Source organism: Phascolarctos cinereus, unplaced genomic scaffold, assembly GCF_003287225.1.
Source record: "Phascolarctos cinereus isolate Bilbo 61053 unplaced genomic scaffold, phaCin_HiC Scaffold_1;HRSCAF=81, whole genome shotgun sequence".
In the NCBI taxonomy this organism is placed as follows: domain Eukaryota; kingdom Metazoa; phylum Chordata; class Mammalia; order Diprotodontia; family Phascolarctidae; genus Phascolarctos; species Phascolarctos cinereus.
The window spans coordinates 204,363,476-204,386,962 of NW_027555514.1; the positions used below are offsets into that span (position 1 = coordinate 204,363,476).

The window sequence follows — 23,487 nt, forward strand, 5'->3', positions numbered from 1 at the left end:
GGAAATCAAATCCGTGTGTGTGTGTGTGTGTGTGTGTGTGTGTGTGTGTGTGTGTGTGTGTGTGTGTGTGTGTGTGTGTGTGTGTGTGTGTGTGTGTGTGTGTGTGTGTGTGTGTGTGTGTGTGTGTGTGTGTGTGTGTGTGTGTGTGTGTGTGTGTGTGTGTGTGTGTTTTTCAGGTGGGAGGAGGGAGTTACAGAGAGGCCTCGGAGGCGTGGCTCAGGGGCGGAGACCCGCTGGCGGTACTGTGAGCTAGAGCCCAGGGCTAGCTCCGACCGCCTCTTTTCTCCCTGGTCTTGCCGCTACAGGAAGGAGAGCAGAGCTCTGTGGCCGCCAGCCTCCACAATACCCTATCATCCCCTCCTTACGGCCATGGCAGCTCCAACCTTACCTGCGGAGTGTAGCTACATCCGAACCGTCTTGGGCCAGCAGATCCTAGAGCAGCTGGACAGCTCCAGTTTGGCTCTACCTTCAGAGGCGAAACTGAAACTGGCCGGGAACAGTAGCCACACTGACCAGTCTGCTAAAACCCTCAGAATCCAGGAGCAGGTCCAGCAGACGCTGGCCAGAAAAGGCAAGAGTTTCGTGGCGAACGGTGAGTGAGCCTCGCCTTCTTGGGAGCCCCGGGCGTATCCCGCGAAAGCTCTCTCCTCTCGGGACATTTTCTTCTTCCCTAGCCCTTTTCGGTGCTTCCCATGGGCTGCCCCACCCAGATTACCGGTGGCCTTTCCGAGTTGCGAAAGGCCGCAGAAAACATGGGGAGGATTTTCATTCTTAGTTAGACCTGTTGCTCTTTTTGTGTTACTGACTGCACCTTCCTCCCCTCTTCTGCAGCTCCCCAACTCACTGGTAGCTTGTTTGAAAAAAAAAAGCCTAAAAATAATATTTCAGGGTTTCATAATATAATTATGTTGATATACTTTAAAATAAGAGGCCCAATATACCCAGTACAGGCTACCCTTCTTTGAATTTTTTTTTAAACTCATATTTACCTGTCTTATAAGATCATAAATTAAGATCTGAAAGGAACCTAAGAGATCATCAGATCCAAATTCCTCATTTTACAGTTGAGGAAACTGAGTCCCCTATAGGTTCTGACTTGCCCAAGGTCACAAGTAGTGACTGAATTAGGATCTGAATCCACATTCTCTCACTCCAATACCCACAGTCTTAACACTTTAGTATAGTACCTCTCTTTTCTTCTAAAGATCTAAGAGTTCCTCACTGATCATCATAGTTCCCACCATAATGTCTCTGACATTTTATGAGGGAATACAGGTCACTCTACTAATGTGCCCATTTATCGAAGATTCAATTAGAGGGCCACGATTAAAGATAAAAGCCTTAATAAACAGGAAAGAGATTTTAGCCAACTCCTCCAAGCTACTTCCTCTCTGACATGGTTTCCTAGGGGAGAACAGGATTTCTTAGAAGATCAGATTGAGGGGATTAAAGGGTGCCCTAATTATAACTTCAGCCTAAGAACAAGAAGTACTGAGGAAAAAGGAGGAAAAGTGAAATGTGACCAGCTGAGGTGGTGAAAGACAAGGAAATCAAGGTTTGCAAACATAGATAAAAATAAAACTACACAAATATGCATAGTTAGGTGCTAAACTCTTTAGGCTCACTAATTTTTTTAGATCAGTAAGGTAAATTAAGTTCTTACTTCTATATCAAAGGTTGACTAGATTTGGAGTCAGAGTTCTAAATCCTTGGCTTTACCACTTATTAACATTGTTGTATAACCCTGAGTAAATCAATAAGAGGATTGGAAGGGCAATTTCCTTATTAGAGGGGTTGAGTAGGCCCTCCAAAGTCCCTTCCAGCTCTGTATCCTATATGATTTTATGAATTTAACTCAATGGTCAGAGTGTAACTGGCAATAGGAAATTAGATCCCATTAAGGTGACTGATTGGTGATAACTATTTATAAAGTGCAAACATAAAAACATAAGACTGCTTGAAAACTATTAATGATATCAATTTAAACAAAAGAACCCCCAAAGGGTTAACTAGCCCCATTTATTCAATTCCTGTGGAGTAATATGTAAAATAAGAACCTTAGAACTCTATAAGTTAGTTAAATTCTAATTCCTAATACAAATTGAAGATCAAATATTTACATTTGCAGAATTGCATCCAAAAGATGAGTATCCTTGGCCTAGTATGACCTAGTAGGCCCTTGATAAATGAATACATAAGTATGGTATAGTATAGTAGCATAAGCACAATTCCTATTACAATTCATTAATTCAGCAGAATTTTATGCTTTGAATTTTGTTAGTCTCTTCTTTGATTTTTATTGATTCAGTTTTTTAATTAGTTGATTTTCTAGTTTCTAAGTTGCATACTCAATTCATTGATCTGTTTTTTCTCTTTTTTTGTTGATGAAATTGTTTACAGATTAAAAATACAAAAACTTTCATTCCTGATATAAATCCAACCTGGTCATAAAATATAATCTCACTGATATTTTTTTTGTAGCCTCTTTGGTAATTAATTTTTTTACCTCAGTATTCATTAGGAATATTCCACAGTAGTCTCTGTATTTTGACTCTCCCAAGTTTAAGTATCGAGATAATATTTGTATCATAAAAGGAATTTTGTAGGGCCCTTTTCCCATTTTTGCAAACATTATGTGATGTTAAAATTAGTTTTTCTTTGAATATTCAATAGAATTTACTTGTGAATCCATCTTGTATTTTTTTTGGGGGGGGTTGTATCATATTTAATTCTGAGAGTAGGTTATTAATGCTATCATTTCTTCTATTAAGCCAGGCATTTAATATTTATTTTTATTTTAAATATTAAATTTTTTCCAATTACATGTCAAAACAATTTTTAACATTTGCTTTTTAAAATTTTGAATTCCAAATTCCCTCCTTTCTCTTCTCCCCCCTCATCGAGAAGACAAGCAATTTTATATAGGTTATACTGTTCAGTTATGAAAAACATTTCCATACTGGTAATGTTGTAAAAGAAAACACAAGGAAAAAAACCAAGAAAAATGAAGTAAAAAATAGTATGCCTCGATCTGCGTCCAGACTCCATCAGTTCTTTCTCTGGGGATGGAGAGCATTTTTCATCCTAAGTCCTTTGGCATTGTCTTGGATGATGTATTGCTAAGAATAGCTAAGTCATTCACAGTTGGTAATCCTTACAATAATGCTGTTACTGTGCTCACTGTTTTCTGGGTTCTGCCCACTCCAATTTGCACCAGTTCATGTAAGTCTTTCCAGGTTTTTCTGAAAGCATCCTGCTTATTATTTCTCATAACACAATAGCATTTTATCATAATCATATCTGCAGCTTTGTTTAGCCATTCCTCAACTGCTGAGCACCCCCTCAATTTCCACTTCTTTGCCACCACACACAAAAAAAGCTGCTGTAAATATTTTTGTACATATAGCTTCTCTTCCTTTTTAAAAAATCTCTTTGGGATATAGACCTTTTGCATATTGCTGGGTCAAAGGGTATGTAGTTTTGTAACCCTTGGGTAGAGTTCCAAATTGCTTTCCAGAATGATTGGATCAGTTTACAACTATTTTCCTACATCTCCTTCAACTTTTGTCATCTTCCTTTTCTGTCATATTAGTTAGATGTGAGGTGGTACCTCAGAGTCGTTGCATTTTATATTTCTTTAAGTTTTTTTTTAATTTTTTGAAGTAAGTTTTTTTATATAAGTGAGAATGGGGAAAAGAGTTTCTAATACTTTCCTCTATTCTTTATCTGTTCTGAATTCTTTTTTAATTTTTAATATAGATAATTTACTATTCTTTTTTCTGTTTTGTAATCCTGCTATTGATTTATCTATTTTATTGTCTTTTTCTTCCTCCCACTCCCAGTATTATTAATTCAATAGGATTTACAGATAAAAAATTTCTCTTAAAGACTGCTTTGGCTTCAACTCCCAAATTTTAATATGTTTTCTTATTAATATGTTTACTTATTTACTTATTGACTTTGGCTAAATTATCTATTGTTTTGAGGTTTTATACATTAATACATGGTCAATTTTTGTAAAGGTACCATGCACAACTGAGGAATATCTACACTCATTATTATCCCCATTACCACAAATATATCATATCTAAATTTTCTAGAACTCTTTTTGAATCTTTAACTTCTGGCTTTTTTGGTTAGATTTGTCTAAGTCTAGTAGAGCTATATTGACTTCAAGTCAGTCCAACAGGCATTTATTAATTACTTACTATGTGCCAGGCACTGTGCTAAAAGCTAAGTGAAAACAACTCCTTTGGTCTTTCAAGGAGTTCGTAGTCTAATGGGAGAGACAAGATGAAAACAATTATATATGAATAAGATACATTGGAGATAATTTCAGGAGGATGGCACTTGCATTAAGGGAGAACTCAAAAGCCTTTTTGCAGAAGATGAGACTTTAGCTGAGACTTGAAGAAAGCCAGGGAAACTAAGAAGTGAAGATGAGTGAGGAGGGAATTCTTGGCATGAAGAACAGCCAGTAAAAATGCTCCTAGACAGAAGATGAACCATTGTGTGTGAGGAATATCAAGCAGTCTAGTGAGGGCTGGTGGTGAGAAATAAGGTATAAGAAGATTAAAAAGGTATGAGCTTACCAGGTGTGAAGGCCTTTGAATGTCAGAGAATTTTATATTTAATCTTTGAGGTGATAGGAAATTACTAGGAAGGTGATGTGGTCAGATCCATGTTCCAAGAATAGCAATTTGGCAGCTGAGTGGAAGATGGACTAAAGTGGAAAGAGCCTTGACCAATCAGCAAACTATAGCAATAGTCTAGGCATGAACTGATAAGGGCCTGCACCAAGATGGCAGCAGTGTCAGAGGAGAGAAGGGATATATAAGACAGATGTTACAAAACTTAAAAACCAATAGGACTTGGCAACTGATTTGATACAAGGGGTTAGAGTGGGAAGTGGAAGATCAGTCAGGGTGACTAGAGTAAGAGAGTGACTAGGAGGATGATGCCTTTGGCCATAATAGGAAAGTTAGGAAGAGATGAAAGTTCAGGGAAAAGATAATAAGTTCAGTTTTGGACATGTTAAGATTTAGAATACCTATGGACATCCAGTTTTAGATGTTCAGTAGGCAGTTAGAGATGAGAGACTTTAGATGAAGAGAGAAGTTAGTACTGGATAAATATATTTCAGAATCATCTACATAGAGATGACAAAACCATGGAAGCCAATAAGATCAATAAGTGAAATAGCATAAAGTGAGAAGAAAAGAGGGCCAAAAGAGAGAGACTGGGGGGACACTCAGTGTTAGTGGCATGGCCTTGGCTGAGATCTAGCAAAGGAAACTGAAAAGGAGTTGTCATACATATAGGAGAAGAACCAGGAGAGAGTAGTGTCATGAAAACCACATCAAGGAGAAGTTGATTGACAGCATAAAAGACTGCTGAGTGGTCAAGAACAATGCAGATTGAGAGATAACATTTTTATTTGAATAATTATGTAGGAAGCCATGCTTCAGAGATTTAAGAAGAGAGTGAAGAGAGGAAGTGAAGGCACTGATTATTGATGGATTTCTCAAGGAGTTTAGAAATGAAAGAATTGAGAGCTATATGATGATAGCTATCAGGAATGGACAGATCAATTAAGAGTTTTTTGAGGATGAGGGAGACATGGACATGATTGTAAGAAGTATGGAAGCAGCTAATGGGCAGGAAGAGATGGAAGGTTAGCAAGAAATCAAATATGGTAGAAGGGGCAATCTGTTGGAGAAGATGGGATGGAATGGGATCACTTCTACATGTAGAGATTTGTCTTGGCAAAGGAGAAAAGTTAACTCTTCTTGTGAGACAGGGTGAAGTAATAGACACTGGCATGAGACATCTGAATATGAGTTGAGGAAGGGGGAACAAATGACTTCAGGTTTTTCAGTGAAATATGAAATAAGTTTCTTGGATGAGAGGGTGGAAATAAGGAGGTGTTTGGGATGTTTAAGGGGGGATGAAAAAGTTTGAAAGGTCAGTGTGGTGAGTGGGATAGAGAATCAATTAAGGAAGCATAAAAGAATTGCCTTGCTTCAGTGAGGGCCAAATTGAGATTATGTAATATAGATTTGTAGTGGACAAATTCATCACTTTTTCATAGTTTCCTTCAACTCTGTTAAGCAGCCCATGACTAGAAGTAAAAGCAGCAAATGGGGGAACAATCCAAGGCTGAGGTTCATTAGGACAAAGATTAGTGATAAGATAAAGGGGGCCAGGGCCTTGAGAGAAGAAGACAATGTAGAGTTGAATTATTTCATCTACGGGTCAAGATGGGGAAGGGAAGAGAGTGTACCCAGTTAATGGATGATGAACTAGGAAAGAACTGAAAGTTGGAGGGCTTGGAGGTCATGATAAGGGACAAAGAATAAGGTTGGGAGTTGAAAGAAAGAGGGAGAGATGGACTGACAACAGATTATGATCAGATAAAGGAATTTCAGAATTCATGAATAGATGTTGAACCCTTATGGGTGATGGCAAGATGAAGAATATAATCAGCTTGATTGTAGCTGGGGTGGGGTGAAGGAATAGGTAATAGGAAGTGAGTGAATTATAGAAATGGGAGTATAAGGTATTGGAGGGAGAACCAAAATGTATGTTGAATTCCCCTAGTATGAGGGCAGGAGTTGGGGGACATTGTAGAGGGGGGAAAGAGGGGAGAGAGAGGGTGGTCAGTGAAGAACTGAGGACCAGTTTAAATAATGATAGCCAGAGATTAAGAAAAACTGAGATGGGGAGGGTGTGATGGGATGGGAATATGTTAATCATTGAGGATTGTGTTTAGGTAGGTTATCTTCATCTCTAGGGGTTTGGCCAAGGGTGGAGTTATCCCTGGGTATGAAACAGTAGGTCTTTCTTCTGAAACTTGATTATGTAAGATAGTAAGTCCCTCACTTCACAATGTTCCCTTTCTACTGTAGTGAATTTCTTTTTCCTTTTTTCTTTTAAGATTATCAAAACTATTCCCCAAATCTTTGTCTTATTTAACTCTTTGTGTGAGCCTTGATGGGGCAGCTAGGTGGCACAGTGGATAGAGTGCTGACTCTGGAGTCAGAAGGACCTGAGTTCAAATCCAGCCTAGTAAATGTCTGAACTTACTAGCTGTGTGATCCTGGGTAAGTCATTTAACCCTGTTTGCCTCAGTTTCCTTCATCTGGAGAAAGAAATGGCAAACCATTACAGTATCTTTGCCAAGAAAAATCCACAGAAGATTGGACATGACTGAAATGACTGAACAAAAACAACAAAATGAGCTTTGATAACTAGGATTCTTAAGGGACATGGTTTTTTCTCCCCTCTCAGAGTTTTAAAAACTTTTTACCTTTTTGTAATTAAATTTTATTTTTTCAAATTTTCAAGCACTTTTTCTTCCCCTTACCAGGACAAGAAAAAGAAAATGCCTGTAATAAAAATGGGTAATCAAAACAAATTCCCACATTGGTTATATCCAAAAATATGGGTCTTATTCTGCATATGTAGTATATCATTTCTCTGCCAAGATGTGGGTAACATATTTCTTGATGAGTCCTCTGGAGTCATGATTGATCAGAGATCTTGTCTTTTGAAATTGTTCATTTTTACAACGCATTCTTATTGTGTAAATTATTCTCTTTCTTCTGCTCACTTTGCTCAGCACAAATGCAAGCCCAGCCCAGTCTGAGTGCCTCAGACTTTCCTTGCTCCACCCACTCTCCAGTGTCCAAAGGCCTTTGGCTGACTCTCCATCATGACTTACGCTGGAAAAAAGATCTACCACAGTTTCTCCTTGTACTTCCCAATCACTGTTCAGTCTTGTGCTCTTTCTCCATCTTTGTTAGAGTTACTATGAGACATAGTCTCTACTGCTTCCTCTTATTTTTCCATCCTTTCTGGGCCCTCTGTTCTTTCAGTGACCACATCAATTTGCATAGATTCACTTATTATCTTCAAGCAGGTTACTGCCATATCCAGTCCTTATCTGTTCCCAGAGTTCTAATCCTACATCTTCAACTGCCTTTGTATCTCCAGCACCTAGCAGAGGGCCTGGCACATAGCAGGCACTTAATAACTGTTTATTAAATGCTAGACATTTTCCCCTAGACATCCTATAGGCATCTCAAATTCAAAATGGCAGCTAGGTGGCACAGTGGGTAAGGGAGCTGGATTTGGAATCAGAAAGTCCTTCCTCAGATACTTACTCGCTGTGTGACCCTTTGCAGGTCACTTAACTCCTATTGATCTTAGTTTCCTCATCTATAAATAGGGATATAATAGCATCTACTTCATATGTTCAAATGAGGATCCAATGAGATAATATGTGTAAAACATTTTACAAACTTTAGGGTGCTATATAAGTACTAGCAATTATTAGCTATTGTGTCTAAAGCCAAATGTTTTATCTTTCAACCTAAACCCACTTCCTCCTCTTAATTCCTCTTTTTTTGGGAGGTTCAGTAGATTTTATTCTTCTAGTCAGTCAACTTCAAAAATCAAGAGTCATTGTGGACTTATTTTTTGTGGCAACCCACCCCTATCCAATCAGTTTCCAATTCTTGTAAATTTTATCTTCTCAATATCATTCATATCCATTGCCTTTTCTCCACTCACACTACAACTGCCCCAGCTCAGGCTCTTATCACCTCTCACCTGAACTATTATAGTAGCCCCCTAATTGATTTACCTAAATCCAGTCTCTCCCCATGCTAATTCATCTTCCATACAGCTACTAAACTGATATGCTTCAGACACACCTGACCATGTCACTTCTCTATTATCTTACGATAAAATACATATTCTTTTGGCATTTAAAGCCCTTCACATTCTAATTCCAGCCTATCTTTCTAGTATGATTATGCATTCCTTCTTCTCCTCACACACTCTACACTCTAGATAAACTGGTTTATTTGCTGTTCCTAACACATGACAGTCTCCCATGTTTACACAGCCTGCCCCAAATGTTTAAAATTCTCTTCCCCTAAACCTCTAGCTATTAGAACCCCTTCAAAGCTCATCTCAATGATTATATCCTTCACGAAATCTTTCCTGACTCTACACTTCCTTCTTTCTACCACTCCCCCATTACTTTGTATTTATTTCTTATCTGTCCTGAATTTCCTTTTACAGCCTCATAACCTAGTATAGTGCCTGCCACTCTAATAAATATTTGTTGATTATGTGATGCATGGTCTTCGATACTTATCCTCTCTGAGCCCAGTTTCCTCATTAATAAAATGAGAAGATTGTACTACATGACTGTTCAAGTGCCTTCCCTATTCACTCACTTCCTCAGCAATCTTCTTTTCTTACTGCAGTACTCCTTTCCCAGATGGACCTTGACGTTTTGAGAGACAGGAAAAAACCTGGATTTAGAGTAATGGTCCAAAATTATGGAGCTAGAAAGGACTTTAGAGGCCATCTATTCCAAGCCTATCATTTTTATAGATGAGGAAATTGAGGACCAGAGAAATTAAATGACTTGCCCTATGTGGCCTAGCTACTAAATGTCAAAATTGGGATTTAAACTTGGGCCCTTTGACTCCAAATTCAGTGCTCATTTCTCTATACCATTCTGAATTTTAATTCTCTTCCTCTCATGATCTTTTCTTCCTCAAAGCTCCCAAGCCCTATTCTTGGAGTCAAAAGTACTAATGCTGAGCAGTCTTTAATAGAGAATATTCAGTCTGCCAGTGTGTACTGTTGTTTAAGTTGGGAAACATTGATCTAGTCCATCCAACCCCTTTTATGGAGGAGGCCTTTGTGATGCCTGTGAGATGTCCAGAGAAGTGATATGATTTGTCTAAGGGTCTCAATATCTTCTTTGTCTTGGTAGTTGGAGTAGAATAAAGTCTTTTTTGTTTGTTTCCTCATTACCTATTTTTATTCCTTTGATTATTTTTTTTAATTTTCACATTAGACACGTTATGAAGAAGTATTAATACCAATGGGAGAAACCACAAGAAAAAAGAAACAAAACAAAAGAAAAAAAGAGATCAAGTAGTATGCTTCAATCTGCATTCAGACTCCATAGTTCTTTAGCATTTTCCATCATGAGTCTTTTGGAGTTGTCTTAGATCCTTGCATTGCTGAGAACAGCCAAGTCTATGAAAGTTAGTCATTGCATAATGTGGCTGTTACTGTGTATAGTGTTCTCCTGGTTATGCTCACTTCATTCAACATCAGTTCATATGAGTCTTTCCAGGTTTTTCTGAAGTCTGCTTGCTCATTATTTCTTATGGACCACCCATTTCCCAATAGATGGGCATCCCCTCAATTTCCAATTCTTGGCCGCCACAAAAGTAACTCCTATAAATATGTTTGTACATGTGGTTCCTTTTCCCATTTTTATGATTTCTTTGGGGTAAAGACCTAGTATTGCTGGGTCAAAGGGTATGCACAGTTTTATAGCTCTTTGGGCAAAGTTCCAAATAAAGTGCAATAAAGTCTTCTGACTCCCAAACCAGTGCTTTTTTCTGGTATTGTGTATCAATTCAACTCAATAATTTGCAAGTGCCTGCTTTTCTGGTTTTCCTACTCTGTAGGAAAGAAAAATTATAGATAAAATTAAGTTCTGCTGTCATGTATCTTTATTATCAACAAGGGGTACATAACACACAAATAACTATAATGCAGGATAAATACATGAGAAAGTAAACCAAAATGTCTTGTGAGATCTAAGGAAAGAAAATGTGCAGCTAGGGGACAGAATTTGAACCAGGCTTTAAAGGAAGAGTTGGAATTCAACCATAGGGATGGAAGAGTAAAGGGTCATTCCAAGCATAGGGAGCAATATGATCAAAAGATGCAGAAGTAAAAAAGTACATGCAGAGTACATAGAAAAGAAGGTTGATGCCAGACTGTGAAGGGCTTTGAATGATAGAAATTTGAACTTTATTTAAGAAGTAGTTAGTAGGCATTTATATATTCTTCATAACGCTAACAAATTAGTCTTCATGACACCTCTCTTCTTGAAGACAAGTGCAAATAGGTCATTGTTCAGTATGTTGAAGGATAGATTGAAACAAGGAGAGAGGAGTGGAGGAAAAACAGGTTAGGAGACAATTGTTAAAGTCCAGAGAGGTGGTAACAAGGGCCTATAGGGGTGGGGAACCTGTGCCCTATACTATGGTAGTGATGGTGGTAATAGGGAAGAGGTGCTTTGCAGGTGGAATCTGTTGAAATTGGCAACTGATTGAATATGGGAAGAGGGAACAGTCAAAGGTTTTAACTGTAGGAAATTAGGCAAATGTACCATTGACAGAAGTAATGAAATCAGAAGGTAATACAGGTTTGTTTTCTGATGTGTTATTTGAAGGTTATCCAGGTGATGATGCTTTGTAAACAGTCATAAATGTGGAGCTGGAGGTCAGTAGACATCTGTGTAATTAGAATTATAAATTTGAATTGGAGAGGTAGGGACTAGAAGTTGAGGTTTTAACAGTGTCTCAGAGTCTTAGTGACTATGAGCAAGTCACTTTACCTCTCTGAACTTCACTTTACTAAGAGGCATTATAGGTAATGAAAAGAGGACTGGATTTGGAATCTTGAGTAAGTGTCTTAAGTTCTAGTTCTCAGTTTCATCATCTGCTTAGACTGGTCCTTTTGGGAGCCATTGGCAACCTTTGAAAGGATAGTTTCAGTAAAATTCTGGAGATGAAAGGCAATAGCAAAGAAATGATGAGAGTATATCAGAGGCATCTTTCTTTAAGAATATTTTTCTTTTCCAATAAGTCTAGTAGTACAGGAGAAGAAAAAGATGAAACCACAAGTAGAAAAATCAAGACAAGGATTTTTTGTTTTTAATAATGGGGAAACATGATATAGCATGTTTGCTCTGGTCTCACTCTATCAGGGCTAGGCTGAGACCCAGGGGTTAAACCTGAATGTTTGAGGTGTTTTTCTACTACTATTGGCTTGACCCCGCACAACCCATTATTAGGTCTCATTTGCTAGCATCCTAGTTCCTTTTAACCTTCGTCATTGACTAGCTTTTACAAAGGGGTATATGCTTCAAAAATATAGCAAGAACAAACAAAAGTATTTCCCTCAATACCATCAGGGCATACTTTCTTCTACACCTTCTCAATCTAGAGGGAAGTAGGCAAAACTTGGTTCATTTCCCAAATAGCATTTTCCCACCAACTTCATGTATAGATGTCACATGACTACTCGTTGAATCTTTTTCCTGGATTGGGGTCCCAAAGATCATGTCTTCCATTGAAGATGCATATTCAATAACCAGGTGGAAAGAAGGAAGTAGAGAAAGAGAAGTTGAAGATGCGTGATAGAAAGGGGTTGACTATTCCAACAAGGTCCTGGAGATGAGGAGGAAGTGAAAGATCCTTGAGGGCAGTAGCCATTTGGTTTTTGTCTTTGTATACCCTGCCTGTAGTATATGTTTAACTAGTAAATGTTTAATATTTTTTTTTAGGCAATTGGGATTAAGTGACTTGCCCAGGGTCACACAGCTAATACATGTCAACTGTTTGGTCTGAGGCCGGATTTGAGCTCAAGTCCTCCTGACTTGAGGGCCAGTGCTCTATCCACTGCGCCACCTAGCTAACCCTTCATAAATTTTTGTTGAATCTAATTGAACTGAATGAAATCAAATTGCAGATAGGCTTAATCCTAGAAAGGGCTAAAAATACCCCTTCCTCTCAGACAAGAAGAAAGGAGAGAAGAATGTTTGATGGTGCTAAGAAGGTTTGAGAAGTGATAGAGCACCTGTCTTTTCAGTAAAGAAAAAAAAATGTGGAGGACAAGAAAGAGGGAAAAAATGTAGAACAACAATGTGGAAAATGGTAAGGAATCAATAAATGTGAAATAGAAAGCTTGCCAATGAGCTTTGAAAGTGTGAGGACTTCAGTAACCTCCTCATTTTGAAGCTCAGATCCCCTGAGCCTCCCTGTCAAAATAAAAACAGCAATAATGGTCAAAAAGCCATTCCTTTCCTACCAACGGGAAGTTTGAATATCAACTAACTGCCAGTTTCCTAGGAGTCTTCCCTCAACCCCCCCAATAGTATGAATCAGCCCTTCTCTCCAGGTCCCTTCCCCCAATGCCTAGTCCTGCTCAATACAGATAAGAATTCTATAAAAAACCCACCAGATTTTGTTGGTTTTGCATATCCAATTTCACCTGGAGTCTCAATGGACCTGACTTGTTTCCATCCTTCCTTGTAATATGTCTTCTTAATAAAGATGCCTTGCTTTATTTACTGTCTTGTGTGCATTCCATGTTTCCACGTGCTGAACCTGGTATAGATTGTATGAACTGTACCTGTTTTTTTCCTCCCTTTTTAGTTTTCTTATGCCTTACTCCCTTTCAGGTACTCTGTGATCCAGTGACACTTATCTCCTTGCAGTTCTTTACCTAAGACTCCTAAGTCCAAGTATTTTCATTCGTTGCTTGTCTCTCATTCCTAGAAAGCTCTCCCTTCACATCTGGCTTCCTTCAAGTGTCAACTTAAGTCTCACTTTCTGCAATAAGTCTTTGCTAGTCCTCCTTAATCTTGGTACCTTTACTCTGGGACTACCCCTCAATTTATCCTATGTCTTGTTTACATGTTGTCTCCCTCATTAGACTGTGAGTTACTTGAGATGCATGCTAGATTTGGGGGTTTTTTTATGTTTCCTCTCCAAAATGGGTCACAAATTACTTGATTTTTAGTCAGTTTAGTAAGGAGAAGTAAAAAAGTGTCTTTTGCCTACAAATCCTTTCACTACAAAAGATGAGCTTATTGGTTCTAAATGGGAAAGGAAGATAGAACGTGAATGAATCAATTGGTAATGAAAATGACAAACTTTACACACCAGGACTGACCAGGATTCCTCATTTATTATGAGGAGAGATCATTCAAAAGTATTGTAGGTCAACTCCTTATCTGCACTGATCAGTTAAGTGATATCATGCCTAGATTAACTCTGTCAGAGGTGGGACTTGAACCCAAGTCCTCTTGGCCCTGAGGTTCTTTCCTTCCAATGCCATGCTGCCTCTTGCTTTTAAATGTTGCTTTATTTAAATGCCTATTTTTCAATGTCAGAAAATTCCACTTTAACACTGAGGTGTTTCTTCTGTATTAAGTCCCGTAAGTTACAATGAAGGCTCAAAGCCTCAAGTAACCAGCATGAACAGGATGGAAAATTGCAAGTAGAGCAGGCAATTTTCAAATCTTACCTCAGGGGATCTTCATAAAATTGGCTTATTGAGGAGTGCATTATCTGGAATAAAGTGTTTCTACCCTAACAGTTTGAGCTGTTGATTGTTAAGACCTTTTAAAAAGCAAAGTGTTTAGATATTGCAAACACAGTCCACAGCACATTGAAATCTTTTCACTAGCATGCCCAGAACTACAAATCAGGTTGATCAAGAGCAAACACACTATAGCTACTAACAATAAAGTTCCAGTTTTCTGAGTTTCAAAAAGGAAATTAATTTCAGGAGAATTGAAAATTGTCAGAGACAGATCTATTGATATGCCCTCCATCAGAATCTAATTAGCTGGCTAATTAAATGAGAATTGTTGTTATTTATTACTTATTTTACTGTATTGTAACAGTCAGGAGACCTGGGTTCAACACACTTCACTCAGTTCCCTGATCTATAAAATGGACATAATAATAGTTGCACTGCCTATATCATAAAGTTATTGTGGAGGGGAAAAGTGCTTTAAAAACACTGTATTGATGGGAACTAGAATTATTATTTTCCTCCAAAGTTCCCAAGGGAAGAGTGTTAGTTTGGGAAGAATCCCTTATCAACATGTGTAATTCTGGGAAGAAAAGCTCAGGAGGATTTCTGCTTAAGTGCCCTGAAAGTTTTGTTTGAAAGGAATTAAAATGTTTGGGCAGTCTTGAATTGTTAGCATACCAATGACTCCAGGCAACAGATAATCTACTGAAAACAGAAGATAAGATAAATGTAAGTGATCTGTCATTACCTATACAACTTTTGAAGCTCTTTCCAATGTTTTTCTTAGCCAACTATTTGTGGGACTGAATAGCAGCATAGGTAGGTGAATTTGATAGATAATTACTCAAAAACTCTAGAACTTTTCTAAATGTATACATCTCTTTGAGGTTAATGGGCCTGGATAGAAATTCAGGCAGCATTTCATTGCACAGAATCACAGTATTATCAAATTTTAAAGTTGGAAGAGACTTCAGTGGTACATAACAAAAATGTAACCTGGCAAATGGTAGTCTAACTTTGCTTTAAGTCCTCTTAATTTTTAGAGAAAATCCATCCTCTTCCAAGGCAGTCCATTCTACTTATGAATAGTTCTAATTGTTAGAATGTTTTCCTTCACTTAACAAAAACTCCCAAGGAAGTAAATATCTTTAAGGTCAGTTTTAGAGTGAGGGAGAACTCATTTTACTGTCTTTGCTGAAAATGTCCCTCTCCTGTTTATTACACTTCCCTTTTCCTACAGGCTGTTGTTAATAGATTAAGTTTTATTAATTACTTATAAAACATAGGGGCTATTAATTCAGGGGTTGTCTTGATGTGGAAACTTGGTCTTTTATATAAAAAGGCTATTAGTAGGTGTTACATAGATTGTAAGGTTTTTATTGTTAATCCTTTATGAAGTAGGTTGAAGTACCAAGGGTGACTAATAGGGAAGAAAATAGAAGAACATATGGGAAGGGAAGGGAGTTGCTGGATATAATCCCATTCTAGCAAGGCAAGGTCTGAGAGAAGGAGAGGGATGAGGAAGGCTGTAAACAAAGAGCATATTGCTGTAAACACAAACAAGGAGTCTACAGTGAGTTTAGAAAGCCAGGAGAGTTAAATATATTACTTTCCTGTCTAAAATGGGTCACAAACCACTTGATTTTTAGTCTGAGAAATTCAATTTAGTATGGAGAAGAAAAAAAATAGCCATTGTTTACCTAAAGATCTTTTCACTATAGTGAGCTCATTCTAAATGGAAAAGGAAGACTTCTGTCTTCTTGGCAATTAAAATGACAAACATTACACAGCAGAACTGACCAGGATTCCTTTTCATTGCTGGAAGAGATCATTCAGAAGTAATACAACTTTGGCAGAAATTCCAAAGGCTCAAGGCAATAAAATTTGCTTATGCAAGAGCATTATCAGATGAGTCACAGATATGATACAGGAAACAGTCTCAAACAGGATAAAACTATGTACTGTACTCTTTTTCTTTTCTTCTTTCCTATTTTTTTTTTTGGCAAGGGAGAGTGGCAGCTGAGGGAATTCTCTGGGGTCTGATTTTATTTTCCTTAACAAAACAAATCACAGTTTGTTTGTTTTTTACTCTCCTCCTCCCCATAGCTTAGCAGTGCACTAGTCCAGTGGTGTCAAACTGAAATAGAAACAGATCTCTACAGGTCTTATATTGTCTGAAACCAAAATTAACATTATTTTATTGTATTTTTATTTATTTTGTTTAACATTTACCAAATATAGGCCTAGCTGTACTTAGGAATTTTGCAGACAGTGAGTTTGGCATCTTTGCCTATACCATTGAAATCATAGGTCCGATCTCTCTCCCTTGTATTAAAATTTAAGAAGGTAGTAACAAAAGTTTTCTGATTGGGTCTCTTTCTGAAATTCCCTCTGCTTTCTTTTTGTATGTTTTTTAGTGTTTTATTGATTTTTTTTTATTGTTGTCATTAGTTTCCAACTCCTTCCCCAAGAGAAGCCCTCCCTGGTAAAAAAAAAAGCATAGTCATGCAAAACAAATCAATACATTTGCTATGTTTAAAAGCATGTAATATCATAGTATATCACCTCTTTACCAAAAAATAAGAATCATAATTCATCACTAGTTGCTTGACATCTTTTTAATGTAATAGTCACTGTATTAATCTGTTCAAAATTTTTCAAGGTTGTTTTCTTTTACAATATTGTAGTCATTGTATAAATTGTTCTGTATCTACTCATTTCACTGTGCATCAGTTCACACAAATGGCCCCAGATTTTTAATGTCATATTTGTCACTCATGTTACATTTGTCACTCATGTTAGTCATATGCTATGATTTGTTTGGGTATTTTCCAAATAATAGACATTCACTTTGCTTCAATTTCTTTGCCACAGTAAAAAGGACTACCATAAATAATTTTCTACCTATAGGTTGTCTATCTTTGATCTTTTTGAAGTATGTCTAGTAGTAATATTGCTGGGTCAAAGTGTACATACAGTTCAGTGATGAAATAGTTCCAAATTGCTTTCCAGAATGGTTAGATCAATTCAGTCAAGTAACAAGCATTAAATGCTTATTATATACTGGGGTTACAAAGAAAGGGAAAAATTAACAGATTCACTTAATAGTGTATATTATCATGGCTATGGTCCTACATTATCTCTAACAATGAATGCTATTTTCTCTTTTTGTCATCTGGTAGGATTCAGATGGAACTTCAGAGTCATTTTATTTGTATTCTCTAATTTTTAGTGATTTGAAGCATTTTCTTTTTTCATTTGGATATTCATATCCTTTGACTACTTAACCTATATAATAACTCATCTACTTGTCATAAGACATATGTATGTGTATCAGTTCCTAATATATCTGGGATGTCATTTATATCAGAGAAATTCTAACAGCATTGATTTTCATTTTACAATTTTTATAATCAAAGCTGTTTATTTATCTCCTATGGCCACATTTATTCTTTGTTCAGTTAAGAGTTTTCTCCTTATCCTTAGCTGTGAAAGGTATTTCTTTTCCTCCTCATCTAATTTTTAATTATGTGACCTTTGGAACTTGAGCATATCCATTGTTCTTTCTACTGAACCACTGGCTCTTCTTTCAGGATGACTTATGCTATTACCATCTACAGTATCTTTCTCTAATCTACAATATCGTGGTACTTTCTTCAGGCCGGAAAGTTTCCCATTTGTTTTTCTCCCTTAGAAGTAAACATTTTCAAGATACATTAATCTAATTAGTCTTACTTGATGTAGCTATATGTTTCAGTTTCATTCAAGCACTGAATTTCAGGGTTGAAAGGATTGGTGGTGATTTAGCCTAATCTAACCCATACCTGAAAAAGAATCTTCTCTACACTACAGCATTCCTAATCTATCCAGCCTTAGCTAACAGAATTGGTATGCAGTAAAGATCTTGATCGATAGAACTTTGGGTCAAACTGGATATAATGAAATATAAGAATGTAAAGTTTTACACTTGTGTCCAAAAATCAACTTTGCATTTCTCTAATCAATGAAGATTTAGAGCATCTTTTCATATGACTATAGATTGTTCGTATTTCTTCAATGGAAAACTGCCTTCATTGGAAAACGATACATATCCTTTGACCATTTACTAATTGGAGAATGACTAGTATTCTTATGGATTTGACAAAGTTCTTTATATATTTGAGATGAGACTTTTGTCTAAGAATCTGTCTAAAATCTTTTCCCCAGTTTTTTGCTTTTCTTCTGATTCTTGCTTACATTTGTTTTATTTGTACAAAATCTTTTTAATTTAATATAATTGAAAGTATCCATTTTACACCTCACACTGCTCTCTATCTCTTGCTTATTCATAAATTGTTCACATATCCATAAGTCTGATAGATAATATATTCCATGTTCTTCAAATTTTCTTGTAATATCTCTTGATATCTAGGTCATGTGTCCATTTTGATCTTATCTTGCTAAATGGTGTAAGATAGTGGTCTATGCCCAATTTCTGCCAGACTGCTTTCTAGTTTTCATAACAATTTTTACCGAATGATGAATTCTTATCTCCAAAACTTGAGTCTTTAAGGTTACTATATTTATTTGCTGCTGTAAATCATATGTCTACTTTTCCCTACTAATCTACTTTCTATTTCTTAGCCAGTACCAGAGAGTTTTGATAATTTCAGTCTTATAATATAGTTTAAGATCTGGTACTGTTAAACTTCCTTTCTTTACATTTTTTCATTAGTTCCTTTGATATTCTTTACTTTTTGTTCTTCCAAATGAATTTTGTTATTGTATTTTCTAATTCAGTAAAATAATTTTTTTGTAATTTAATTGGGATGGCATTGAATATACAAATTACTTATGATATCATCCTTAATGTCTAAATTATTTATCTATTTTGACCTTATCTTGGTATACGGTATAAGATGTTGGTCTGTGCCTAGTTTCTTCCAAACTTCTTTCCAGTTTTCCCAGTAATTTTATTCAAATGGTGAGTTCTTACCCCCAAAGCTTGGATCTTTGTGTTTATGAAACACTAGATTACTATACTACTGTGTTTTGTACACCTAATCTGTTCCACTGATTGGCCACTCTATTTCTTAGCTGGAAGAAAAGCAGATTGTTTAGATGATTACTCCTTTGTTACATAGTTTGAAATCTGGTACTGCTAGACCACTTTCCTTCTCATTTTATTTCATTGATTCCCTTGATATTCCTGACCTTTTATTCTTCCAGATGAATTATGTTATTATTTTCTAGCTCTATAAAATAATTCTTTGATAATTATATTAATATTGCTTTGAATAAGTAAATTTTCAGAATTTTCATTTTTATTATGTTGGCTCAGCCTACTCATGAACAATTAATATTTCTCTGATTGTTTAGATCTGCCTTTGTGTAAAAAGTATTTTATAATTGTGTTCAACGATTCACTTTTTGTGAATTTGTGAACATACTATTCATGTTCTCTCTGTGATTCATAAAGGGAAGAGGTTCATCATGAAACATATTTTCAGACACAGCCAGTGTGTGAATTTATTTCTTTTGCTTGGCTGTACTTTTTTTTTTTTTTACAAAAGTGGACTTCTGGAGGGGAAGTGGGTAGATGACTTGCAGGATAGTGAAAGGGATGGGGGAAAAAACAGGGAAGGAAAGAAAAGAGCACCATTGAAACACTAAAAATATACATACTAAGAAATTCGGAAAGGGGCACAGAAAAGCAAGTCTGTTTGTTACTGTAGTGTTAAGATTAATATATAGTTTGAAAAATAAAACAAGTTTAATAGAAATTCACAGCTCTGCATGAAATCTCTTCTTTCTTTTATATGGCAATTTTGATATTTGTTGATCTTTTTCAAGTTTCTAATAAAAAAGTTTATATAAATAAAAGGAGCTTACTGACTGTACCTTAATTTTTTTTACCTTTTTTTCAATAAATTACTATTCACCCTTTCTTTCTCCCACTTCCTCTTCTGACCCACAAAGAGAAAAAAAGAAAAATAAAAGTCTTATTACAAGCATGAATAGTCAAGTAAAACAAATTCCCCCATTAGCCACATCCAAAAAAATATGTTTCAGTCTACACCTTGACTCTATCATCTCTGTCAGGAGATGAGTAGCATGTTTCTTCATGAATTTTCTGGAATTGTGGTTGATTCTAAAGTTTTTTTTAAAAGTTGTTTTTCTTTACAGGAGTATTTTTATTGTATAAATTGTTCTCCTGGTCCTACTTAATTCACTATGTATCAGTTCTCAGGTTTCTCTGTGTTCTCAGGTTTCTCAGGTTTCTCTGAAACCATCCCCATCATCATTTCTTATAACACAAAAATATTCTGTCTCATTCATATAACCATTATACAATTGGTAGGCTCTGCTTCCAATTTCTTTGCCACTGCAAATACAAAAACAAAAACCCTGCTATAAATATATTTGTAGATTTGGAACCTTTTCTTCTTTCTTTGTTCTGTTTGTTTAGACCTAACATTGGCATCATTGGGTTGAAGATAATGCACAATTTAATAACTTTTTGGAGATAGTTCAAAATTGCTTTCCAGAGTGGCTTGACCAAGAACAAATAGTACACTAATGTACCTGTTTTCCCAAAACTCTTCCAGTATTGACTGTTTTCTTCTTTTTGTCACTGTTGTTAAACTCATCAATATAAAGTAGAAGATTAGAGTTACTTTAATTTTCATTTTTTAAATTTTTTTTAGTGATTTGGAGCATTTTTTCACATGTCAATTGATTGGATTTGTTCCTCTTAAAAGTACTAATTCATATCTTTTGACCATTTATCAATAGGGAAATGCCTCCTTTTCTTATAAATTGGATTCAGTTCCCTATATATCATCAAAATGAAACTTTTATCAGAGAAATTTATTGCAAATAGTTTCCACATCTACCTTCTTCTCTTTTTGTTTAGCTGCATTGGTTTTGTTTGTGCAAATTTAATTTTATGTAATCAAAACTGCCCATTTTACTTTCTGTGACCCTCTCTATGTCTTGATTGGTAATGAGCTATTCCCCTATTCATAAATTTGACAGCTAATTTCTTCCTTGCTCCTCTAAATTGTTTATGGTGTTCCAATGTCTAAGCACCCATTTGGAGCATATTCTGGTATATAGAATGAGTTGATCACCTATACTTCATTGCTGCCAGACTGTTTTCCAATTTTCCCAACAGTTTATTTCTGTTTTCCTCCTAGGGTCAATCTGTGAGTTTTTTCCATTAGAACTGTGTTTTTTGGGTGCAGCTGGGGTTCAATTTGGGGCAGGTTTTTTTTTTTTATTATTTCTTGTATTGTGATGTTTAGTTTTTTCACTTGTGTTCTACTGGGAGATTACAATCCTTAGGTTGTCCCTACGTATCCTTCTTTGAAATCAATATGTTTGGCTTGTATAGAGAGCATGTTTTCTTTTTTCTTTAATATTATTGCATTTTGCTTCTCTTCTGTGTATTTACCTTCCCAATCATTTGTCCTTTCTTTTTTTTCTTTGTTGAGACTTGCAACTATGATCATTTTTTATATGCCGGCCATAAATTCTTCTGTCATAATTCTAATATCTCTTCTAAGTTACTCAGGAACAGTGTGTTGTGGTTCCAAGCTCTGCAAAATCCAAGGATCCTCTGCCTCAAATGTTGAATGGTTTTCCTGTGTTTCACAGCATTTATTTATAGATACCTAAACTCCTTTTCTAACTCTATAGGGCATATTTCCTTATGCAGTTAATGTTTTCTCTGTTGGTTGATATCTGCTTACGCTTAAGTTCTTCTAGGTTTTGTTTTCTTTTTTTCCCTCCTGATATCCTTAGTAATTTCAGTCTTTTTTCCCTTATGTTCTCATTTTGCTTATTTTCTGACTCCCTCTTCTCAGATAGTGGTTTCCCTGGGGGCTGAATCTCAAAACATTTCAGCCTTTTCCCATGCTGTATAACTCAGGGTTCACCAGCTTGAGCCTCTGCCCTATGTGACTTTTTGGGGAGACAGAACTGACTACAGCTATATGCTGGATTCTTTTTCTCTAGCTCTGTGGAGTACTATATACAGAGCCCTTCACAAAAAGTGTCCTGTCCCATTTTCTCTGTTCCGTAGTTATCCAGCCCAGCAGTAGAATGCTTCCATGATGGTGCTATTGCGGCCTGGGCAAATTTCTACCCTTTTGAATTTTCGTCTCTCAGGAGCTAGAAGAGGCAGGGGTCAGAGTGTAAAGTTGAGCTCAATTATAAGCCCCCAAATATTCTCTGCCCCATTCTTTCTTTTCCTCCATTTTCCTGCACAGGTCTACTGCAGCATGGAATGCTGTGACAGTGTTGGCTTTTACAACCTCAGCACTTTGAGGTTGGATCTTCCTGTCTTCTGAAAGGAGCAAAGGGGATGCAAGGGAGTAGATCAGGGTGTGGTCTTGCATTTTACTGTAAGCACTTAGGTCTGGTTAGCTAGTGTAACTCTGAAGTCAGGTGGATCCTGAGGGAAGTGGTGCTAAGTTGTTACAATGAGTTAGGCATTAGTCCATGGAGGGTTTTTTTTTACCTTCTTTGGGGTTCTTGGTGTCTTATGCCATGGAGACAACTGAAATTGCTTTATCTTTGACATGTTACTTCTGTTTTGTAGATGTTGAGAGGTCATGAGGATCAGAGAAAATATCTAGCACTCCATATTGTTTGTCATGTGACCCAGAATTTTTTTCAAAAGTTATTTTTTTAATCAAATAGTGAGTTCTTCCTCCAATAACTGGAATTTCACTGTTTACCAAACATTAGACTATTATTAGACTGTGACATTTAAGGCAGCTAAATGGCTCAGTGGATAGAGTGCTGGTCCCAGAGTTAGGAAGACCTGAATTCAAATCTGGCCTCAGACATTCACTAGCTGTGTTACCCTGGGCAAGTCACTCAACCTCTATTTGCCTTAATCTACTGGAGAAGGAAATAGCAAACTGCTCTAGGATCTTTGCCAAGAAAACCCCAAATAGGGTCACAAAGAGTCAGACACCATGACATGACTGAGCAATAACAATAAATTTAAAAAATTTGATTGCCTCTGTATTTGTATACCTAATCTGCTTCACTGATCAACCTCTTTGTTTCTTAACTACTATAAAATTCTTTTGTAGATTACTCTTTGAGGTATAGTGACAGATTTGTCATTCATAGCCCCCCATCTTTATCATTTTAAAAATTATTTCTTTTGAAATTCTAGAACAGGGGTGGGGAACCTGTGGCTTAGGTCTTCAAGTGTGGCCTTTTGATGGAATCCCAACTTCCCCAGAGGGCCACATGTGGCTTTGAAGCCACAGGTTCTCCACCCCTGTTCTAGACCTTTTGTTCCTCCAGATGAATTTTATTTTATCTCTTTCTTTA

At 36.5% G+C, this 23,487-nt stretch overlaps 1 protein-coding gene across 1 annotated transcript in view; it reads left to right on the top strand.

Annotated features, from left to right (window-relative positions):
* Positions 1-232: 232 nt before the first annotated feature.
* Positions 233-23,487, top strand: part of PKP2 (plakophilin 2) — a 136,986-nt gene continuing 113,731 nt past the window's right edge. The window contains 1 exon segment of the mRNA XM_020975811.2: positions 233-592. Coding sequence (XP_020831470.1) covers positions 370-592 — 223 coding nt within the window. The 5' untranslated portion in view covers positions 233-369.